At 40.7% G+C, this 17851-nt stretch overlaps 1 protein-coding gene across 2 annotated transcripts in view; it reads right to left on the bottom strand.

Annotated features, from left to right (window-relative positions):
* BBS9 (Bardet-Biedl syndrome 9) overlaps nucleotides 1–17851 on the bottom strand; it is a 1052120-nt gene that overhangs the window by 775827 nt on the left and 258442 nt on the right. For both annotated transcript variants that reach the window (XM_029589776.1, XM_029589777.1), the window contains one exon: nucleotides 1596–1725. In XM_029589776.1, the coding sequence (XP_029445636.1) occupies nucleotides 1596–1725 (130 nt within the window). The remainder of the gene's footprint in view (nucleotides 1–1595; nucleotides 1726–17851) is intronic.

The following is a 17851-nucleotide window of genomic DNA, read 5'->3' on the forward strand; positions in this document are numbered from 1 at the left end:
ATTGCCCCACGGCTAAATCCTTCTGCTTCTATTATAAACACTGTTCACATTTCCCGAACCCATGTGTTTACTGACACGACCACTCTTCAGTTGTATCGAATTATCAATAGGAAACTCCTACTTTGGCAAGATTTTTCAACAGAGATGTAGACCATGCATAAACAATAAGTTTGAAGGTAACCTCAATGCTGGGTAAGAAAAAACTTCCAAGCAATTGAGAAGTATCGGGGCTTAATGTTTGCAACTGACGCTCTGCTCATCAGCCATCCCGGTCAACTAAGGCTTAATATTTTCAACTCATACTCTTTTCATCAATAATCCCAGTTGACCATCAAGATGCTTGTTCTTTCATATGTACCCTGCCGCCATCCTCTCGGCATTTACTGGTCTCAAAGGGTTTTGTTCACAACGAAATATACACACACACACACACACACACACATGGTAACCACTAGAAATAGGATTTTTCATCACTGTTCATTTTTGAGTTAAGTTTATAATTCAAACATAGATAACACCTCAAAATGAGTTGCTGGTTTCATCTTCTCCACAGTGAATTAAGGATTAAACACCATATGGCCCACTGCCCAAATTTCATTGCAGCTTGGGCCGTAGGGAATTGTACCCTGGCAGGCCACGTTAGAAGTGATGTTTTAAAAGTTCACCATATTCTGAGGCAAAACAGTTTTCAAATGCACTGTAATTAGAACTCAGCAGTTCAAACAGTGAAACACAAAAATGTGAAGTATGGGAAGGGTTCTGTATACAGTATGTTCTTTAACATGTGTAGTACTTGTATCATTACATGGGTGGAGTATTTCTCTGTCACAGCTATCATCATCATTAAAACCCCTTAATGATGCTGCTTCCCACTATGTCAACATAACCAATGTATTATTATCTACAAATTTGTAACTATGGTCCCTATTTTTTGCTGCTGATACTGTTACACATCTGTCAGGTTATACTTTAGTTATTTTTTTCTAACCACTAAAAGCAGGCAAGCCACCTAGTCTAGTTTGTCCTTGTTAATAGAAAACTAAACTAAAGCTAAGCTGTTTCAACAAAGAATAGTTGATTCACTGACTGACTATCTGATAACTGTAGACATAGATTTCTTACATATAAGCAGTGGACATTCAAGAAGTGACACAAAATAGCATCTCATTCTAACCAACATTTCTTTACACAACACGGATTTTGAAGAATAATCTGAGAGCCAAAGTTATCCCTGCTGTTGCTTAAATTCACAAAACAAATTCCAATTGCCATAAACTGATTAAAGGTGTTTTGATCAGGACCTGCTAACATGGCTTAGGCCATAGCACTGTGGCAAAGGAGACGCACAGGACCAGATGGGGTTTGGAATATTGTGAATTAAGTATGAAAGAAAAGATGGTTGTGACTTTTAAGGGGGCCCTGCCAAAGGAGAATTACTGAGAGTAGGTTTCTTAGGTGCTGAATATACACAGTATATTCTTCTTACACAGTAGAAGAGGTGGGGTGTGTGGAGGGGATGTAAAGGAAAAAATAGGACACACAAAATTATGCTCTGACTAAAGAAAATGATCAAAAGAATACTTTAGATTACTTACTGGAAATTACCAACTTTGACTGCAATGGCGATGTGAGGAAGTTGAGCGGCCCACTTAAGTGTCACATCCTGATATACGAGCAACATGTTATTATGGTTTCCCACCAGAGTGTTTATTGTTCCTTCAGACACTGTTGGGTATAAATATACATATGAAAACAGAATATAAAAAACCCCAGAAATGTCTAACAGGAAAATACTTTCCCTTTTGAGGTTGTACCACATTATCATCTATTTCTTTATTTTTTTGTAAACCACAGTGTAGTATGCATTTAGAACATATTTTTAGATAACATGCATTTAAACACCACTTAGTAATTGGCACAGAAAACAAATGCCCCAGAACTCAAAGTGAGACCCTCCCTAGTACAAGCCCTTCTTTCCTATAGAAAGTAAAGGAAAATTGAGGCCCATGGAGCATTTAAACAAGTTAAAGAAGTATATGCTCCCAGTGTGACACAAAGTAAGCACATTGTGTTTCAATAGTTTTACTGAACCTCCAGTAAGCCCAAACAGTACACAGGGAGGGTAATTTTATAACTCTGCAGGTAGGGATTAAGTCTGTGTGCATCTTTTACATGCAGACTTTACCGCACATTTTGAAAGCAAACTTATGCGCATAAGATCACTTTGAAAATTCTTGCCTAAGTGTTCTTCACTATACACAAAATCTACAGAAAGTTACATCTGCTCCTCACAGGTTAACTCACATGCATGCATTTGAAAATAAAAAAGTACTTCAGAGTCCCATTTCCATCCTTCAGTACGCCAATCCTAAGTGCACGTAAATTTTGCATAAAACTGGGTTACACACATACTTTTATGTGCATTGAGCTTCAGGCTATTTTAAAACAGCCATTTACATGCCTAAAACAGATGGCGTAAATAGCTTTGAAAATTCAGCAGGATGTATATTGTGGGAGGTTCCTAGGCTGAATATGTGCATTACTGTACATATGCAAAATACAGACATGCAGATAATCATTTTAGATACATTTTCCAAACATGAATGCTCTCATTTTTGCTTCACGTTTCCCTAATAGTTAATCTTACAAAAACTGACACAAATCTGTTGGTGTAGAGGGTGGCACAAAAGTGGCTACAGATGAACAGAAAGATGAACGAACAATTGAAACCTATTGGTGTTTTTATTCGCCAAGAAACATGCCTAAAAGTGCTTTTGTCTCTTATTTTATTTATTTATTTTGATTTTTTCTATACCGGCATTCGTGATAACATCACATCAAGCCGGTTTACAGTAAACAATGGGGTAATAACTGGAACATAGAACCAAATATGTAATATACATATTATAAATACAGTTACAATAAACAAGGATACGTACAACTAGGAGTAAGAAGAAGAAAAGATAGGAACTTTAACATGTTGTATTAACCTGTAGAATGGTAAAGTTTCCAAAGATGGAAGTGAATGATTTACAATGAATTGTTCAGTTCAAAAATGCAGTTTTTAACAATGAGGAAGAAAACATAAGTAATGAAGATTCTGGATGTTTATAAAGTGTAGGGGAAGATGTAGGGGAAGATTAAAGGGGATTAAAGATGTAGGGGAAGATTAAAGTCAATTTTATTTCCACAGCTCCCTTGCACACCCTGTGGTGAGATTTTCTTTCTATCCTGAGTAGCCTATGGCAGATATAGCATCAGCACATTAAGAGAACTTCCCCTGGAGATTTGATCCATGGAAAGCAAACAAAAAAAAAAAAAATATTCTGCCTACTGGGAAAATCTTCTCACAATACATTAAAGCTGACACTGCTTGAGGCTTCATGCTACTAAGAAAATAAACTTGCCAACTAAAAGGAACACTAAAATTAAAACATTTAAAAATAAATTGAAACCAAAATGGACTGCTTTTATTGAGATAGACCCCAGGCACGGGTTAGGAGAACTATGCTTTAAGCTTCTTTCACTAATATAATCCTCTCGTCGTAGCTCGTTCAATACATGCCAGTACTTTTCTTCGCCCCATTTCAACTCTCCTTTCCTATATGTCAGTAAGCCAGTAGTCAGCAAACACCATCTCATTTGGTAAGCCCCAGTGCTGCACTTGACCCATAGCTTCCTTTCCCTTAGGCTGTATCTGCAGTTAGAGACAGCAGGTAGGAAGATCAGGGACACATCAAGAGTGCACACTTCCAGTTTCCATAGCTATTGTTTCTCCCCACTAGCAAAGGTTATCTTTCTAAATTAAGAAGTACAGTAGGGAGGGGGAGAAGCAGCCTGGGAGCATGTGCTCTCAACTGTGCAGTTATTCGGCAGTTACTAATTGCCACAACTCAATAAAAGCAAGAGAAATGTCAATGTTGGAAGGGGTTGGAGATACAGATGAGTGGAGGAGCAGCCTAGTGGTTAGAGCAGTGATGTAAGACCCAGGGAAGCCAAGTTTCAAATCCCACTTCTCCCACTACTACACGTTATGACCTGGAACAAGTCACTTCATTCTCCATTACACTACATTCTCCTATACACTAAGCATTTTTCTCATAGACACAAAATGGGAGAAAACTTTGAGTAAAAATGCCCAATCTTTTTTGATATCTTAAGTGATGGTGGGCTTGATATATTATGTACATGTGAATCATAGTTGCTCAAAACTGATGTTTTGTTAAATCAACTATGTCCTGCACAGTATTCGATTGTTTCAAAACCAAGAATTAGAAAGTGAGGTGGAAAGGGTTGATTATATTATGAAATCTTTTCTTATGCAAATGGTCAATACTAATGTCCCCTTACCAAATGAATTATTATTACCTACAGGTAGGTGAAATATTGGCATGTGCTATGTTCCTTCCAGTTCATTAACTTTCATTTTTTTTCACAAATAATAGAAGCTCTTACAACCTGTAGTATAGATCCAAGTAGACTGATTTTAATCTTTCTAGATATGTGTATCTGCCACCAATATATTGTGAACATTTTTTGAATGTTAAATTCACTTAGTTTTATACAAGTAGTACAGGTTCCAGCTCTTAGAAAAGCACATACACCCAGATCTGGCTTTTCTGTGATCAAATTTGATGAATAATGAAGAGATGCATATGAATACTCGGAGAGTACACAATCTGATATTTTCAGTTTGACTTTTGCATTAGTTGTCCATGCACATATTTTGTTGGGATCGGAGGTAGAGGGCAATCAGTATAAAAGATGGTAGACCGACCTAGATCAATTGTGCTCATTTTGGCTTTTAATTTTGCCATCTTATTAAACATATAGTTAAAATGAGGCTGTCAATATTTGGCTGGAATCATTAGCGTTGATAGTGGAGGAGATAACCCCATTAAAAACATTGTCACATCATAGTTTGAAGAATTCCCCTTGGTTCACACAGAATTTGAAAAAGCTAAAGCAAGATTTACATGAGATGGAATATCACTGGCATAAATCACAATTATTCTGTGATTTGAATATCTATAGAGCTCACCTAGAGACATACAGAGCTGAGGTTGATGAAACAAAAATGATTTATTTATCTGATAAAATACAAGCCTCGTTAAGTAAGCCACATGAATTGTTAACTCAAGAACAACACATAAGGTCAAACAACTTGTGTATTCGTCCTGATATTTGCAATCTATTTTCTTGAAGAAGTTGAGAAGATATGTATCAGATTTGATGGAACTGTACCTGAGCCATATGTGGTTTCTGATGAATATCACTGGGCTAAATTTGCTGTAGTATCTCAGTCAGAGGTATTACAAATGATCGAAGTTATGAATTCAACAAGTTTGCCAAAGAATATATTCCCTACTGCCATGTTGAATATCATGAGAGAGGTTATTAACCCCTCAGTTACCACCCATCACTGGAAGTTGGTGATTTGCCAGAACATTTGAAATGTGCCTCTATCAATCCTATTTAAAAAAAAAACATTTTTTTTATAACTCTTATTTGTAACTTTCCAGGCAAACAACAGAAAAAAGTACAAAGAAGCAAATAACAATATTGCAGTGAGGTACATGGCAAAAGATCATATAGGGGAACAGACACTTAAAGGACATTAAAGTAGAAAGAAAAAACCAACCCCAATCATCTTAAGTATTATCCAAAAAGACAAAGTATGGCCTCCAATTAGTGGTATATTTAGCATGTTCACCCTTAAGGCTGTACTTTAACTATTCCAGGTCAGCAATAACACGTATTTGCAAACGCCAATAATCTAACACTAGGGGGGACTTTCCAAAAGGTTGCAAGAATTAATCGAGCAGCCAACAACAGCTGCCCGACCAGTGCTCTGCATTTCACTGGGTGCCATCTACTCAATAACTCCAATTCTAGTGTAACATGAATAAGAAGATGAAGGATATCAGCTATTTCTTGTGTAACTCAGGACCAGAAGCCATGTATCTCAAGGCAAAACCACCACATAAGGAGATAGGTACCTTGCTGCCCACATCCTCACCAACATTGATCACTGGCATCAGGGAAAAATTTAGAATATAAAAAAGGAACACTAAGTTCTAAGCTCCACCCTTCTAGTACAGATGGAAATGTGATGGGCAGAGGTCCAAATAGCTTTCCATACCCTGGAGTCCAGGTTACTACCTAAATCTGTATTCCATAAATTAATAATAGAACTAGGAGTGTCTTTACTAAATTTGCCCCAAAGTATCCCCTGTTATATAAGAGAGATACCCTTCACATAGGCGTCTGGATCACTTAGAAATTTCTCCAGACCATCCAGTTGCCTTAGAGGTGTAGACAAATCAAGTCAGACCCCCAAAACTTGCTTCAGTTGTAAATAAAAAGCATGAGACTGAGGAAATTTCATACTCTTCAAATAAATCTTGAAATGAGGCAACACTCATCATCCCATAGCTGAGCTATATGTATCAGCACCTTATCCCGCCAACTTTTAAACGCTGGTGAGAATGTACAACCAGAAAGTTGGGTTTTCATAAACAGGGGCAACCGGTGAAAAGGTATCAGCATTCCTTCCCAGAAATGTTAACAGTTGCCTCCATAGTTGAAATTTATGGGCCAGCAAGGGGTTATTCCTACACACCCTTCTACTGTTAGGGGAGTCACTAGGCAAAAAAGGGAGAACAGCCAAATTAACCACTTCAGCTTAGATCTGCATCTTTTGAAGTCAGCCATATGCAACTTAGGTAACACCATACCTCCTTAGCTCTTGGGCAACCAAGTTCATCTGTAGCAGTCAACTGTGAGTCATGACAATCACTTATTTAAGTCATTGAACACAGTTACAGGGACTGAGCAGGGAACATGTTGGAAAAAGCTAAAAGAGCTTCGGTAATAAATTCATTTTGAACAAGCTGATTTGGCCCATCCAGGAAATCATCGCTCCCACACTAACATAGTTTGTTTCAGTTGACCAATAAGAGGTGTGTAATTCTTAATATAGAGCTCCTTAGGGTGCCTAGTAACAAAAATCCCAAAATATGTAAAACCATTTGTTACCACCTTAAACTCAGAAAGACTCTCTAGGACTCCCATCCTTGGATCAGTCAGAATCAACTCAGACTTACCAAAATGTATTTTCTACCCAGACAGTGTACCTTATTGATATAAGAGTGAGGAGAGTGGGGCCGTCATGTAAACCAACTCATCATCTGCATAAAGAGAAATCTTATGAGACCAGCCTGCAAACCTAAACCCCTGAATGTCCAGATATTGTCTGACAGTTGCTGCTAAGGGTTCAATGGCGAGATCAAATAGAAGGGGGGGGGGGGGAGAGGCAGTCCTGCCTAGTACCTCGGGCAATGACAAAAGAGGAGGAGAGAGAGAACCATTAATATTAAGCCAAGCACTAGGTTTTTCATATATAGCTTTAATCCATGCAATAAATCGAGTAGGCAAGCCCATATTTTCTAAAACAGCAAAAAGATAGGGCCAAGCTAAACGATCAAATGCCTTTTCAGCATCCAAGGAAACTATCACACCCAACACTCCCTTAGGTTGGGCTAGATGCAACAGATTGAATAAGCATCTGATACTGGAGGTGGAAACCCTGCCCTGCACAAAACCTGTTTGATCAGAGTGCACCAAAGCAGGAAGCAAGGTCTCTAATCTAAATTGTAACCCCTTCACCAACATATGTGAATTAAGAAGAGAAATGGGCCTATAAGACCCACATTCCATTGCATCTTTCCCTTTTCTATAAATAAGAGCGATCGCAGCATCAGCCATAGTTCCCACGGAATGTCTTCACCGCCAGCCACATTAAAGAACTTAAAAAATCATCCCTTAATCCATTAGATATTGGTAATTACAGACCTGTGTCTTCGTTATAGTTTCTAACTAAGGGCCAGATTCATTAAGGCTTTTCTTCCATTTTGTGTCTATGGGAAAAACCCTTAGTGAATCAGGTACTATGGGAGTCATTTACTAAGCATTTTTTCCATAGTCACAGAATGGGAACAATATTTTAGTAAATATATGGCTAAGTGTGTAGAGTCTGTAGCCATATATTTACTAAGATACTACTGAGTATCTTGATGACCATGTGTTGTTGGATTTCCAATTTGGATTTAGAAAACATTATAGATCAGAGATTTTACATTTGTCTACACTCAATGTGATACGGAGGGGTTTCCATCAAGGCACAGAATACTGCATATTTTGGTAATGTTGGACACATCTTCAGCTTTCAATACGGTACATCATGGGACTTTACTAGCATGCCTAGCAAGATTAGGAATAACAGGTTCGGCTTTATCTTGATTTTCGTCTTTTCTGGAAAAAAGAATGTTTCAAGTCTGGCAGGGCTCGCAAACCTCTCAATAGTTTAGATTGAAGACAGAAGCAGAAGAAGAGGACATGGAAGGCTGATCTGCATACCGTTCCCAGCAACGCCCAGGATAGGACTCAAAAGGTCAATGCGAGCGATCCAGGCTTTGAAGTCCACAGCCCCAACTTCCAGAGGCACCGCACCCCTTGCAACAGACGAGGACTGAAAGCATGCACCGTCAGGTGTGCGCTCCTCAAATTTCCTTACTGTATTCTATCCATTTACCTTGCTATAAATTATCTGTTTACTAAACCTTATCTTTTTTTTATTAGGTTTTATATGTTTTGATTTTACATGATAATTGTATTTGGTAGCAGTAATTAGCTACAGATTTTACATAGATGGAATCTAATTCAAAACAAGAATCAAAAAGGTGGGTTACTAGAAAGATATTGGTAGATTAATTGTAGTGTTTGAAGATCATTGCAAACAAATATAAAATAAATCTATAGAGTAAAAATACTTTAGGCTAGCTTTACATCTCTGCTCCCTCAGAAAGATTAACTCAATAACAAATCAACAAAATTATGATGCAGGAAGTAGTCCCGCAGCAAGAGGGAGGCTTTCCAATTGGTGAGAGGTTGTATGTGTGTACTAAGTGCAAAGAGCTCCAAGCCCTCAGAGAATGATTCCAGTCTAAGGAGGCTAGAGAGGCAGACCTGGAGAAGCTAACAGAGACAAGAGATGGGACATAGTAGAATTAGTAGAGAAGTCCACCTCCAATCTGGTAGCTCCTGTACTGCCTTGGAGAAGAAAGGTCACCTGCAAGGAGCGTATCAGTTTGATGAGGCAGGAAACAATCCTATAGGTACAACCTGCCCTCAAGGAGATGGAAGGATTAGGACAGCTGTTATAGTTGGTGATTCAATTATTAGGAAGGTTGAGAGCTGGGTGGCTGGTGGATGTGAGGATTGCTTGGTAACGTGCATGCCTGGTGCAAAGGTGGCAGACTTCACGCATCACATAGATAGGATTTTAAATCGTGCTGGGGAGGAATGGGCTGTCTTGGTAATTGGGGTACCAATGACATAGGAAAGTGCAGGAGGGTGGTTCTGGAAGCCAAATTCAGGATTTTAGCTAGAAAGCTGAAATCCAGAACCTCCAGGATAGCATTCTCAGAAATACTCCCCATTTCACATGCAGGAACCCAGAGGCAGGCAGAGCTCCAGAGTCTCAATGCATGGATCAGATGATCATGCAAGAAAGAGGGTTTCAGGTTTATTAGGAACTGAGTTTCATTTTGGGGAAGGGAGGGGCCTTTTTAGAAAAGATGGGCTCCACCTTACCCAGAGTGCAACCAGGCTGCTGGCACTAACCTTTAAAAGGAAGATAGCACAGCTTTTAAATTAGATGATGGGGGAAAGCCAAAGGATGCACAGAAGTGCATGGTTCGGAATAATTTATCTTTGAAGGATAATACAAGAACAGGAAAAATAGGGCATCCCAGTAGAGAAGTTGCAATAAATGCCAACATAGACCAGGTGTCTTCAAGAAAAGTTCAGAAAGATTCCAAATTACTCCTGTCAACTGATGAGCAGATTGTTAATACAAACAAAAAATGTATTTTGAAATGTCTGTATACAAATGCTAGAAGTCTAAAAACATAAGATGGGAGAGATAGTGTATAGTACTGGATAAAGAGGTAGATATAAATGACATATCAGAGACCTCATGGAAGGAGGATAACCAAAGGGACATTGTGATACCAGGGTACAAACTTTATCAAAATGATAGGATGGATCAAATTAGTGGAGGGATGGCACTATATGTTAAAGAGAGCATTGGATCAAACAAGATAAAAGTTCTGCAGGAAACAAAATGCAATTTTGAATCTTTATGGATAAAAATTCCAGGTGAAAACAGGAATAAAATAGTAGTGGGGGTATTTTACCATCCACCTGGCCAGAATCAATTAACAGAAAATGAAATGGTAAAAGAAATTAGGGAAGCTAACAAATCAGCAGCACAGTAATAATGAATGATTTCAATTATCCCAGTATTGACTGGGTGAATGTTACATCAGGACATTCTAGAGAAGTAAAGTTCCTAGATGAAATAAATGACTGCTTCATGGAGCAGCTGGTACAAGAACCAACAAGTGGGGAAATATTTTAGACATAGTCATTAGTGGAACACAGGATTTGGTGCGAGAGGTAACAGTGTGGGAGCCACTTAGAAATAGTGATCACAACATTATCAAATTTGACTTAACTGAAGAGAGTACAAAAAAAGAAATCAACTGACTGCATTTAACTTTCAAAAAGGTGACTATGATAAAATGAGGAAAATGGTTAGGAAAAAACTGAAAGGAGCACATTTCAGATCTATTAGTTAAAATTTGTAACCTATCATTAACATCATCCATTGTACCTGAAGCCCGGAGGGTGGCCAATGTAACCCCAATATTTAAAAAGGGCTCCAGGAGCAATCCGGGAAACTAGAGACCAGTGAGCCAGACTTCAGTGCTGGGAACAATAGTGGAAACTATTCTAAAGATCAAAATCACAGAGCAGATAGAAAGACATGATTTAATGGAACACATTGAGCATGGATTTACCAAAGACAAGTCTTGCCTCACAAATTTGCTTCATTTTTTTGAAGGGGTTAATAAACATGTGGATAAAGTTGAACTGATAGATGTAGTGTATTTGGATTTTCAGAAGGCATTTGATAAAGTCCCTCAAGAGAGGCTTCTAAGGAAACTAAAAAGTCATGGGATAGGAGGGGATGTCCTTTTGTGGATTACAAACTGATTAAAAGACAGGAAACAGAGAGTAGGATTAAATGGTCAGTTTTTTCAGTGAAAAAGGGTAAACAGTGGAGTGCCTCAGGGATCCGTACTGGGACCAGTGCTTTTCAATATATTTATAAATGATCTGGAAAGAAATACGATGAGTGAGGTGATCAAATTTGCGGATGATACAAAATTATTCAGAGTAGTTAAATCACAAGCAGATTGTGATAAATTGCAGGAAGATCTTGTGAGACTGGAAAATTGGGCATCCAAATGGCAGTTGAAATTTAATGTGGATAAGTGCAAGGTGATGCATATAGGGAAAAATAACCCAAGTTATAGTTACACAATGTTAGGTTCCATATTAGGTGTTACCACCCAAGAAAGAGATCTAGGCGTCATAATGGATAACACATTGAAATTGTCGGTTCAGTGTGCTGCAGCAGTCAAAAAAGCAAACAGAATGTTAGAAATTATTAGAAAGGGAATGGTGAATAAAAGAGATTAGGACTTTTCAGCTTGGAGAAGAGACAGCTGAGGGGGGATATGACAGAGGTGTTTAAAATCATGAGAGGTCTAGAACGGGTAGAAGTGAATCAGTTATTTACTCTTTCAGATAATAGGGGGTACTCCTTCTCCTCTAACATCTCCCCCTTTACCTATCTGCTCTTCTCTATCCTTTTCTCTTCTCTTAGCCTCTTTTATTTAAATCAGGTATTGTTATAATGTAACTTTTTTTCTTCCGATTTTTCTTCCTCTTCTTCCCTATTGTTTTATGTAAACCTATGTGATGCCCATATGAATTTCGGTATATAAAAGTGTTTAAATAAATAATAAATAAAGTTGGCATGTGGTACATTTAAAGCTAATCGGAGAAAGTTCTTTTTCACTCAACGCACAATTAAACTCTGGAATTTGTTGCCAGAGGATGTGGTTAGTACAGTTTGTATAGCTGTGTTTAAAAAAGGATTGGATAAGTTCTTGGAGGAGAAGTCCATTACCTACTACTAATTAACAGGCCGATACAGTAAGGAGCGGTAGGAAGAGCTGCGTTAGTGCCCGGCGCACCCGCGGTTGCCGCATGCACAGTCCAGCTCACCTACCGCTCAATACTGTATGTAAATAGCCTGCAAATGCAAGCTGCGTCTAAGAAGCGTCCGTGAAGCGTCAGGCCCGCGCAACCCATTTTACTCTTTAGAGCGCTATACAGTATCCTGGGTGCGCTGGCCTAACGCTTCACGGACACGCTGGTACCTGTCATTTCAAATGTCATTTCAAATGACAGGTACCAGGAAGTGGACGGTTCTCCTATGCTCGGGATTGCCCGTCCTCTCTCCCCTCCTCCCGAAGCAAGGCGCGAAAAGCAGCCTTGCTTCGGGAGGAGGGGATAGAGGACTGGCAGTGTAAAGCAACGAAGCGACTTACTTTTTTTGCAGCCCCCCTCCGGAGACGGACATCGGCAAGGCCGGACCACGGCTCCCCTGCCTCCAGCTGCCCGCGAAGATGGACGCATCGCATGGGCGAAAGCGGCCCCTGTGCATGCAATTGGGCCGCTCAAGCCGTGACGTCACATGCCGTGACGCCAAACATCATGACGTCATGCATCGAGCGGCCCAATTGCACGCACAGGGGCCGCTTTCGCCCGTGCAGGCCTCCATCTTTGCAGGCAGCTGGAGGCAGGGAAGCCGCGGTCGTCTTCGCCGATGTCCGTCTCTGGAGGGGGGCTGCAAAAAAAGTAAGTCGCTTCGTAGCTTTACACTGCCAGCCCTCTCTCCCCTCCTCCCGAAGCAAGGCTACTTTTCGCGCCTTGCTTCAGGAGGAGGGGAGAGAGGTCTGGCAATCCCGAGCGTAGGATTGCCCACCCTCTCTCCCCTCTCTCTCTTGCAACTTTTTTTTTTTTCGATTTTTTTCCGCTTTCGTTGCTTCGGGAGGAGGGGAGAGGACTGGGGCTGCCCCGGAGACCAGCACCTATGGACACGGCCAGGGCAGGTGAGTGGGGGCTGGGGGAAAGTTTGCCGCCTACCCTTACCCCTGCCTCTAACGCAGGGGTAAGGGTAGGCGGTAAGTTAGCAGATTAAACGCGCGGCAAAACGGCAGGGTAAAAAAGCGATAGTCGGGGCGCACATTACTGTATGGGAGGGGAATAGCTAATTCAATCGTTTACATGTAATATACATGCCGCAGGCGGAAGGAGTTACCCGGTGATTTAAGGACGCGGTAAGAGTAGATTAAAGGGGATAGTGTATCGCGGGTTGGACTAACGCGGCGGAAAAGTGGGTAGAAAGTGGGTTAGGAGCAGGGTAACCGCGGCCGCACTTTACTGTGTTGACCTGTAAGTTGAGATAGAAAATAGTCACTGCTATTACTAGCAACAGTAACATGGAATAGTCTTAGGTTTTTGGATACTTGCCAAGTTCTTGTGGCCTGGATTGGCCACTGTTGGAAACAGGATGCTGGGTTTGATGGACCCTTGATCTGACCCAGTATGGCATGCTCTTATGTTCTTAGGAGGAAAAGTTATGTAGAACTTTACAAAGGTGATTAGTGCTTGACTTATGTTTTGGGAAACTAGTATTTTTGAAGTTCCTGGAAATCGGCCTAGAATTATGCAATAAAAATTGTTTAAAACTCTTAAGAGGTGAGTTAGTCAAACTTATTGGTGGTGAGGGGAAACAGAACTATATGACCCATGGCTAGACCCAGGGAAGGCCTCAGCTTGTAGGATCTCCCTACTTCTGACACAAGTGCATCTCTAGCACACAGTAGGCCAACATAAGACACAATGTTCCATGTTCTCACAGTCCACAAGTTCCACAACACTTATCTAGGGAGAATCAGATAGACCAAAAACAGACTAATCTTAGAAGCATTTTAAACTCTTAAAGTTGTAGAAACCATAAAGCATTAAACCTCCTACCCAGACTATACAGACTTACCCTTAGCTTCCATCTTAACACCCCAAGGCCAAGCATTTATTCATTACATGTATGAGTGTGAAACCGAAAAGGTGATTGAGGGTGAGGCACAGGGGCAGAGAATGATAGTTTCAAGAGCCCAATAAGACAGAAGAGTACCCCTATTTGATTTTTTTCCCACTTCCTGCCTCTGGCAGCAGTCTCCCTTTTATATCTACTTAATAAAAACGGTCATCTTGAACAATTATAACTCAGTAATTACATTTTTTCTTATCAGATAACCAACAAATGGAGTTGAATTAGTACAAGTTTGAAACTTGTGAGCAATAGCACCAATCATCAAAACTTCAACTCTGGCTACTATAGACACAAAAAGAGTTTGAATTAGCACACACAGCCAAGATAGAAGCCTTGATGATTGAAACTTATAAGTAGTAGCATCAAACTTGTGCTAATTCAACCCCTTTTTGTCCCCTCCCCCCACCGCCATACATATTACACAGAAACTCAATGTTTGGTGAAACAAGGCCGCAGTATTTATTAACATTAATTAGTATGAATCAACATAATTACATTACCGGTACCCCGAGCCGTCGGTACGCTCAACCCTAGTGCATTCCAGGCGTCCAAACCGGCGTCCGCCATTTAAGCTAGTCCGCCACCATCTTACCGACCCCCCGCCGTGCCAAAGCCACGGGGCCATTCTTCCAGTCCGCCCACGCCTGACACGGGGGGCGGGGGGACGGACACAGAAGTGCAGACTGCCAATGTTAAGAATGATTACAGATACGCTTTGTACGTTTCAATGCCAACTACATCACCAGTGAGTGGTGTGGTAGCTGGACTATCCCAAAGCCTGGGGAGGCTTGGATTTTATACTTAAGTTACAGCTTTCAGACCTTCTGAAGATATAACATCAAAGCTTGCCACATACCAATCTGAGGAGACTATGCATCAAAAAGGACACAAAGCCAGTTGGAGATTCAAAAAATTGTAGTAGCCCAAAGCACAGCTTCTTTCAGGTAGAAAAAAGTTCTCATCAGCTTACACTGTCTTCCAGTTTGGGCCAGGATTTAATGCATCAGCAAAACTCTAATGCTGATACATAAATTAATACCACAAATATGCAATGGGTTGGTTCAACCCTATGAATCTATACTCCATCTATAACACTAAGAATCCAAAACAAGGGTCTCCTTAAGGTCCCATTGATGAGACATGCATACATTGGGGGTTAGGGACAGGGCTTTCTCAGTGGCTGGCCCTATGTTGTGGAATGCCCTACCAGAACAATTAAGAATACTAACAGATGTAAAAATATTCAAGAAAGCCTTAAAAACTTGGTTGTAAACATAAGAATTTGCAGCCGACAATGCAGCTAGACAATGAATGATGGTACTGAGTTTGCATTCATAATCTATTAAGTTTTAAGATTTTTATGTTATTTTATCTTTTTTGCTTTTATTTGTACATACGATTAGATTTTGACTATGTAAGATGTATATCGTGAGCGACATTGCGGACGGGATAGAAGGTAAGGTTTGTCTTTTTGCGGATGACACTAAGATCTGCAACAGAGTGGACAGCCGGAAGGAGTGGAGAGAATGAGACGGGATCTAAGGAAACTGGAAGAGTGGTCAAAGATATGGCAGCTGAGATTCAATGCCAAGAAGTGCAAAGTCATGCATATGGGGAGTGGAAATCTGAATGAACTGTATTCGATGGGGGGGGAAAGGCTGATGTGCACGGAGCAGGAGAGGGACCTTGGGGTGATAGTGTCTAATGATGTGAAGTCTGCGAAACAATGCGACAAGGCGATAGCAAAAGCCAGAAGAATGCTGGGCTGCATAGAGAGAGGAATATCGAGTAAGAAAAGGGAAGTGATTATTCCCTTGTACAGGTCCTTGGTGAGGCCTCACCTGGAGTACTGTGTTCAGTTCTGGAGACTGTATCTACAAAAAGACAAAGACAAGATGGAAGCGGTACAGAGAAGGGCGACCAGGAAGGTGGAGGATCTTCATCGGATGACATACGAGGAGAGATTGAAGAATCTAAATATGTACACCCTGGAGGAAAGGAGGAGCAGAGGTGATATGATACAGACTTTCAGATTCTTGAAAGGTTTTAATGATCCAAAAACAACGACAAACCTTTTCCATAGGAAAAAAATCAGCAGAACCAGGGGTCACGATTTGAGGCTCCAGGGAGGAAGATTCAGAACCAATGTCAGGAAGTATTTCTTCACGGAGAGGGTGGTGGATGCCTGGAATGCCCTTCCGAAGGAAGTGGTGAAGACCAGAACTGTGAAAGACTTCAAAGGGGCGTGGGATAAACACAGTGGATCCATAAAGTCAAGAGACCGCCAATGAAGAGTGGGTGACTCGCCAGAATGATGGCTACTGCCTGGACACAATACCCCTATTCAATAAACATACACATGCTTACTGTGACTCCAACATCGCTCTAAGCTTCAGCAGCAAGAGGAAATGGAAAAAAGGATTTGCACTCACAAAGAGGGGAGTAGCTGGCTTGTTACGGCGGTTACTACCCCAAACCAAATATGCCTGATACTTCACTTTCAATGCATATACAGCATAGCTCTCTGCTTCAACGGCAGGGGAGAAGAATAACTGATACTTCACACATCCAGCAGAGCTCTCTGCTTCAACGGCAAGGGAGAAGAAAAAAGGGTTCGCACTCACAAAGCGGGGAGTAGCTGGCTTGTTACGGCGGTTACTACCCCAAACCAAATGTGCCTGATACTTCACTTTCCATGCATATCCAGCATGGCTCTCTGCTTCAACGGCATGGGAGAAAGACTGATACATCACGCATTTCCAGCATAGCTCTCTGCTTCACCAGCAGGGAAAAAAAAAAAAAAAACTGATGCTTCACGCATATCCTGCATAGCTTCAACGACAGGGGTGAAGAAAAAAAGGATTCGCAATCACAAAGCGGGGAGTAGCTGGCTTGTTACGGCGGTTACTACCCCAAACCAAATGTGCCTGATACTTCACTTTCAATGCATATCCAGCATGGCTCTCTGCTTCAACGGCAGGGGAGAAAAAAAACTGATACTTCACGCATATCCAGCATAGCTCTCTGCTTCAACGGCAGGGGAGAAAAAAACTGATACTTCACACATATCCAGCATAGCTCCCTGCTTCAACGGCAGGGGAGAAGAAAAAACAACCAACAAGGGCTGTATAACATAGTCTAGGTAAAACAAATAAGCATGGGTGTAGCTTGCTTATTGCGGCGGTTACTACCCCTACTACCCCTAACTAATCAAGCTAGATATTTCACTTGGATGCAGCTCCATCACTGCTCTCTACATTAATGGTTGGGGTGGAAGGGGAATAGAACAAAGGATGCAGCTCCATCACTGCTCTCTACATTAATGGTGGGGGTGGAAGGGGAATAGAACAAAGAGCTAAGAGAAACAGATAAGTATGAGAGAAAAAATGTGTGAAGCTTGCTGGGCAGACTGGATGGGCCATTCGGTCTTCTTCTGCCGTCATTTCTATGTTTCTATGTTTCTATGTATTTGCAAATATATTGAGTAGCAGTGTAGAAATGTTCTTAAATAAATACTCCTACAAAAGAATTTTGTAGGAGTATTTATTAAATAAATACTCCTACAAAAGAATTTCAAAGGAAGACTCCAGTGAGAAACTGCTGAATTGGAATTCATAAATAAATGTAACACCATCGTCCTAGGTCTGAAAAGAGACAATGGCTTCATGGCACACTACAGGTGCCTATGGACTTATTGTATCTATTCACAGATCATCCTGTCTTTTCTCATTTACCTCAGTTGTCAGTTGGCAGAAT

Source organism: Rhinatrema bivittatum, chromosome 2 (assembly GCF_901001135.1).
Source record: "Rhinatrema bivittatum chromosome 2, aRhiBiv1.1, whole genome shotgun sequence".
Lineage (NCBI taxonomy): Eukaryota > Metazoa > Chordata > Amphibia > Gymnophiona > Rhinatrematidae > Rhinatrema > Rhinatrema bivittatum.